At 32.7% G+C, this 6,387-nt stretch overlaps 1 protein-coding gene across 1 annotated transcript in view; it reads right to left on the reverse strand.

Moving 5' to 3' along the window:
* ELF1 (E74 like ETS transcription factor 1) overlaps window positions 1–6,387 on the reverse strand; it is a 92,117-nt gene that overhangs the window by 54,972 nt on the left and 30,758 nt on the right. Inside the window, 1 exon segment of the mRNA XM_028526511.2 lies at window positions 2,483–2,816. Coding sequence (XP_028382312.1) covers window positions 2,483–2,554 — 72 coding nt within the window. The 5' untranslated portion in view covers window positions 2,555–2,816.

Genomic DNA, 6,387 nt, shown 5'->3' on the forward strand with positions numbered 1-6,387 from the left:
TCTGCATCAAATTTTGTGTTAAGCTTGAACATTCCTCCATAGAAACTATTCAGATAATTCAGTTTTTGGCAAAACATCAAATCACCTAGGTCATTCAGCCTCCCTACAGCCCAGACTTGGCACTCTGCAACTTTTCGCTTTTCCCAAAACTAAAATCACCTTTGAAAGGGAAGAGATTTCAAACTGTAGATGAGATTCAGGAAAATACGATGGGGCAGCTGATGGTGACTGGGAGAACTGGGTGAGGAGATCCCAAGGTGCCTACTCTGAAGGGGACTGAGGCATCATTGTTGTATGTACAATGTTTCTTGTAACCTTTATCTTCTTCAATAAATGTCTCTATTTTTCATGTTACAAGGATGGATACCTTCTGGATAGACCTCATATAAGGTGACTTCTATTATAATTGGCATGGCATTATTTTTAAATTAAAAACAAATTTAACAAGCAAACAAACAAGGAAGTGGAAGCACAGGTTAGATAAGGTGCTAATAAGACTGACACTATGGGATCTTACCCCCATATGAATCAGTTAGCTCTGCTATGCCATAGACTGAAGAACTCTAAACCTGGCCAATTGTTCCAAACATTTTGATGCTGATTATGATACAGTAAGATTGGCATATATTGTGGCACGAGTGTTCAACATCATTGATGAGAGTCAAACTTCTCGGATTCAAATGCAGCTCCACTACTTACTAGCTGTATGGTTTCAAGCAAGTCACTTAACCTCTCCATGTCTCAACTTCCTCATTGTAACATATGAATAATAACATTTGCCTCATATATTTAATATCTGTAAAGCCCTTATATAATACTTGCACAAAGCTAATATATATTCCTTTTGTTGGACAGAAATAAATAACTTGAAAAAAAAATACATGTATGTGCACATTTTGATGTTAAGCTAAGAGCACTATCTCCCTATTCAAACATATTAGTAACCTCTCCAAGATAAACTAAGTGCATCATACATAGTAAGGGTAAGTATTATTTTACAAAACTTTTTAAAGGCTATGTAGACACATGTATAAATACTGCACCATAATGTGAAATGTATTCCTCATGGTCAAAAGTATGACAAAGCCACTGCACTGGAGCATACCAGTGAGTAGCTTACAGCTTTGTCCTCTGCAGCCACATCCCGAGAACAAACCTCACCACATCAAGCCTGGGATCTTTCATCTAAAAGGGCTTCACAGTAAACACAGTTTTCAAACCTTAACATATACAGTAACGTCCTGCTTTAAAACAAATTCAAAACGCTTTCTCCTCCCTAAAATATCTTTTCTATTATCTCTAGATTAAATTCATATAACTATTAATATATTTTTAATTGGGACCAAGCAATCCTCCCCCTCAAAGTTTTTTGCATCCATACCCAAACCTCATCTTGATTTTAAGGCACCTTAATCCAAATTCTGATCTTCTGCAGGTTTATTTATCACTTTTTAAAAAATTCTGTCACTTCAATGGATGATACAAAGAGCTAAGAAATTATAATGCCCTGCCAAAAGTAAGAATCAATTTTATTACCTGCAGTAACTGTTTCTAGAATAAAAGCATAACATATTAAAATTGATCTATTAAAGACAGGTATTTGAAATTAGGCTTCTTTCAGTATATAAATCAACTATACTAGACATATTTTAAACCTACTGGTCCTCAAAATATTTTTCCCAGTACACTAAGTCTAACACACTATTTCTCCCACATCATGTCCCATATAACATCATTTAAATGAAGTAAATTACAAAGTCCAAAAAACCTTTCACCCACCCCTGTCCCAAAAAGGGGGGCTACAATTAACTGAGACCCTTTTCTTAGTATCTCTTGGACCCCTTAGTATCTCTTAGTATCCCTTTTTACATTCCAGAAACAGTAATTTGTACATCTTAATTCAATAAAGTATAAATTCAATAAAGCCAATTTAGAAATTCTTCAGTTCAATCCCCTCATTTAAAAATGATAAAATCCAGATCTGAAGAAATAAAATAACTTCCTCAGAGACACATGCTTTCGACTGAGATGATACATGATTATGGGACTGCTAACATCTTTTCATTAGCTTGAAAAAATAGCCTAGGACTATAAATATTAATTAATCACATACATTAAAACTATGTAACTGCAAGCAACTATTAAACTATCACACACTATTAAAAAATTTACATGTCTGTTAGTGTGTCTTCTAAAACTTTTCAAATAATTTCTTAAGGTATGTAAGTCTCATTTACAGAAAAACAAGCCTAACTCCAACAGTGTTACTTCCTTATTACAATATCACAGCTAAGGTAAGATTCTTCAACAAATTAGCAAGTACTTAAAACATAAGATACAATTACCTACAAAATTTTATTATCTAAATCTTTACATTAATAAAGTTTCTCCTACTGTCTTTTAAATTAAATTCTGATCTGAATGAAGAAATCATAATACATTTATGATGTATTAAAATCCAGTTTTTTTCTAGGTCTCATACCTGTTGTTCATCCTCCATGATGTTACTAGCAAATTCAAATACTAGGTCGTTCTGTTGGACAACAGCAGCCATAATAAAGCATTCCTCTTAGATCCACATGAGAAAAATTCCAAACAGGTTCAAGTATCAGGCAGCAGAATCCAGTGGCAATTTGTGTTAAAAACAAAACAAAATAACCCAGCTAAGTCTGTGAAGTTATTGTATACCCAGGTTTTCTTTAGGGAAGGTACTTCAAATTTTCTTGGTTTCTTTAGGGAAGATCTTCAAATTTTCTGGTACTATATTCAAACTGAGGCAATTTTTCTGACAATTTTCTTCTCTAGAACTTCTTTGCCTGAAAAAAACAAAAGCTTAAGTTAGTTACGAAAAAGCAATCCTACCCACTTAGAATATAACAACTGATATGGAGGGCAGTATCTCCAAAGTATTTTCATCAATGTTTTTAAACAAAATCAACAAAACTATGAACACAGGCTTTAAAAAAAAGCTAGATACATATTTTCTTTGAATATTTCTTTCCTGCTGAGATAAAAATCACCTCTCATTACTGAAAATGAAGCTATTCTCTCTTCCCTCCAGTTAAACTACTGTTAAAGTACTGAATATTTAAAAATGTACATCTAATTATCAAGGAATAACTAGGTTTGTAATTACAGTAAATGACATATTTTCTTCTTTCTACTAACCCAGTAAACCACATACATAGGAAATGCTACTCCACAAGTAATTTCATAATGTATATTTTGCTATAATAGAAACATTCAGACAGTATCCCTAATTAGCCCTAATATATAAGAATTTAAAAATCTAATACATTTAAAGCTTAGTAAGTACTATTTTATGAGCTTTTAAAAATAAGGAGGAATTAAAGCCCATTCTTTCTGTTCTTTAAAAAGGTTTCTGATAAGTAGAATGTTTTACCATGCTTAAGCCTGTCTTCAGTGGCTTCTTTTTTAATGCACTGAAATCTATCCTTATCTCTAGCACAGGCTTGCAAGCAACAGGAAGGAAACAGCACTTGACCACGTCATGGCAAATTAGAACATGCAAAGAACTGCACTTTACAATGGTAGAAAAACAGAAGCGCAACTCAAGAGTGAAAACAATTTCACAGTGGAGGGAGAAATGCTTAAAAAGTACCTTCCAAAGATGCTTGCCTATTTTTTAAAAAATTACCACTGTGATCAAAAGTAAAAGGAAAATTTTAATTTAGAAGTTTATCTTAATTTTATTAAATATTGTATCATATGGTTATGGCCATAAATGAGAATGAAAAGACGAAGATATAAAAATATATCACATTAAGTAATATCTAGTTCTTTGAAACAGCATTTATAATTTAATTTTAAAGAGACAAGTTCAGTAATGAAGCTGAGCTGGTAAATGAGTTTCCCTGAAAACTTAAATCTAGCTAGCATGTGCTAGTCAAATCATATACTGGGTTTCCTAATTTCAGCAAAGCCAATTCCCTATATATATTCTGTACACTAGGGGTAATCATGGATTACACCTTGATTTCCCTAACTATTGAAATAATATAAAGGTTAATAATTCAATTCAGGTGATATTTCTACTGACTAAATTCTAACCCAGCAGTTTCCCACACTCACCTATTCCACCCCTTTTAATGAGTTAACTGTAACATTGTGTATTTTTAGAACATTCAGGTAGTTTTTGAGCAATGCACCATATCTAAAGGGGAAAATAAAATGCTATGAATTGAACTGATCACAGAGATGTAAACATAGGACATACACTGACCTTAGACAAACATTACTTATCATCATCTTTCCTTTAATCACCCAACCCAATTCTTCTATACAGTTTGCTTCCTTATGGGCCTACACAAACCACAGTTATTTTTTGCCTCCCTTCTCAACTTGTTATTCTCATTCCAGGAATACTGGTTCTAATTCTCAGCACTCTTTCACATCTTTTCTGTTCTTCAATGTACAACTGAAGTACCATTTCTTTCACAAAGGTTCCTAACCTCCATGCCGTGACCTATATGGACCTTTGAAAATATAGCAATTACTGCCCATGCCTCAAAGTTAGCATTACTTGTACGTTGTCTCACATTTGAAAATTGTCCCCTAATCCAATTGAATAAATGTTTGAGTGTCTATTATTTGCAAAGCAATGTGCCAAGTATCAAGATAATTAGAGCAAAACCCTTCTGGATTTTCTGGGTAAGTAACCATTGCCTAAAATTTCTTCTGAATTGTACACCTGAAACCCACATACCTTAATTAAACAATGTACACAATAACTTTAATTAAAAATAAAAATAAATAGAAGTTCTTCTGTACCTATCAAAACTGTGTTGCCCATAGTGATAGTAAAAATAATTATATTAATGATATATTATTTTAAAAATCTATCATTACATATCTAAGCTATTTTTACATATATTCTTAATAAGCAATGACTGTAGTACTTTTGATAATGAGGAAACCATTATCCTAACACAAAAGTTTTCCTGTAAAAAGCTAAATTTCAAAAACTATTCAAAAATCTATTTGTTCACAAACACAAAGTGACACTGTATTAATATGAATGTGAACACATCTATGTAAAGTTAAGTTTCACTTTCTTTTCCACTACAATTGCGTACTTTTTCTTAGCAGCAATTATACACTGCTACTGTGCTTTAGTGATTTTTTCAAATCTCAAAAATAAGAACAAGTAATTTACATATAGCTTACAATGAAGAGCAATAATCCAAAACTAAAATGACTGCCCATTTTTACTAAGCCATTTGTTAGGATAGAGATACCTTTACTCTGGTATGTAGCTTTTGTTCATTTCTATACAGATGTTCATAAACTGAAAATGTGTCAGTAAAGAAAAGCGCTTGAACTCTCCTATTGGATTTAATTAGCCCTTTGACACTGTCTTTTTTTCACTTTCTCCATTTTGCTCTTCCTCTTCTCTGAATCAATATGTAACCTATGGCACCAAAAGTGGTTCTTGGGAAGAAATTTTCTCATTCCTGATCCAGTGTTATCACCTTTACATATTAGAGGTATTTAATAACAAAGCCCCTGTGTTTTAGATGAGTGTGAACATCTAGATTAATGATTCAATTATCATGAGTAAACCGAGGTCTGTGCCCCAAGGTCTCAAAGTCCAAAGGCACAAAAGAACTACAACTAGAATCCTCATCCTCTAAATTAGGACTCTGTGTATGACTACAGTATATAGCCTTGCCACTAAATATACCCAGTATTTATACTTACTAGTTTGGAACATAGATTTCAAAGTAAATATTATGTTAAATGGGGGAAAAACAAATCTCCATCTCTAATTCAGCTCTTGATCTCCAAATCACTATGCCGTTAGATAAATCCATCTCAGTGTCCCTCAAATTCAGTGTGTCTAAAACATGTCCAAAACTGAACTTACCATTTTATTCCTCAATGTTGTTCTTGTATGGACAAATGTGGGTACTCAGACTGAGGACAAAAAAAGACCTCTGCTTTATTCTAACAAATTATAAGGTCTTCAGTATATTTAAAATTGTTTAAATTTATTATTAGCTATATATTATTATTTGGGAACACTGTGCTGTGTTAATAGTTTTTAAACATATTTTATTTTCAAAGTGTCAGTCTTTAAAAAGTAGGAAAAATAAGTTAAAATAGTTCATTCAACACAAAGACATAAACAGTTAATATTTGCACAGTTAGAGAGTTCATCTAGTTGGGCATCTCCCAAATAATAAAAACTTCCCTACCAGGTTCTCATGTCTTTTAACTGGGTCGTGACCATATATACTTATTTTTCAAGGAGACATTCCAGAGGAATGCCTCAGCAATAAGATTCCTAGCTTCTTATCATCCAAATAAGCTCCAGACTTAAGGTAAAATAGTAAAGCAAGCAAAACAAGAGCACATGCTCTGGAG

Source organism: Phyllostomus discolor, chromosome 11 (assembly GCF_004126475.2).
Source record: "Phyllostomus discolor isolate MPI-MPIP mPhyDis1 chromosome 11, mPhyDis1.pri.v3, whole genome shotgun sequence".
Classification (NCBI taxonomy): domain Eukaryota; kingdom Metazoa; phylum Chordata; class Mammalia; order Chiroptera; family Phyllostomidae; genus Phyllostomus; species Phyllostomus discolor.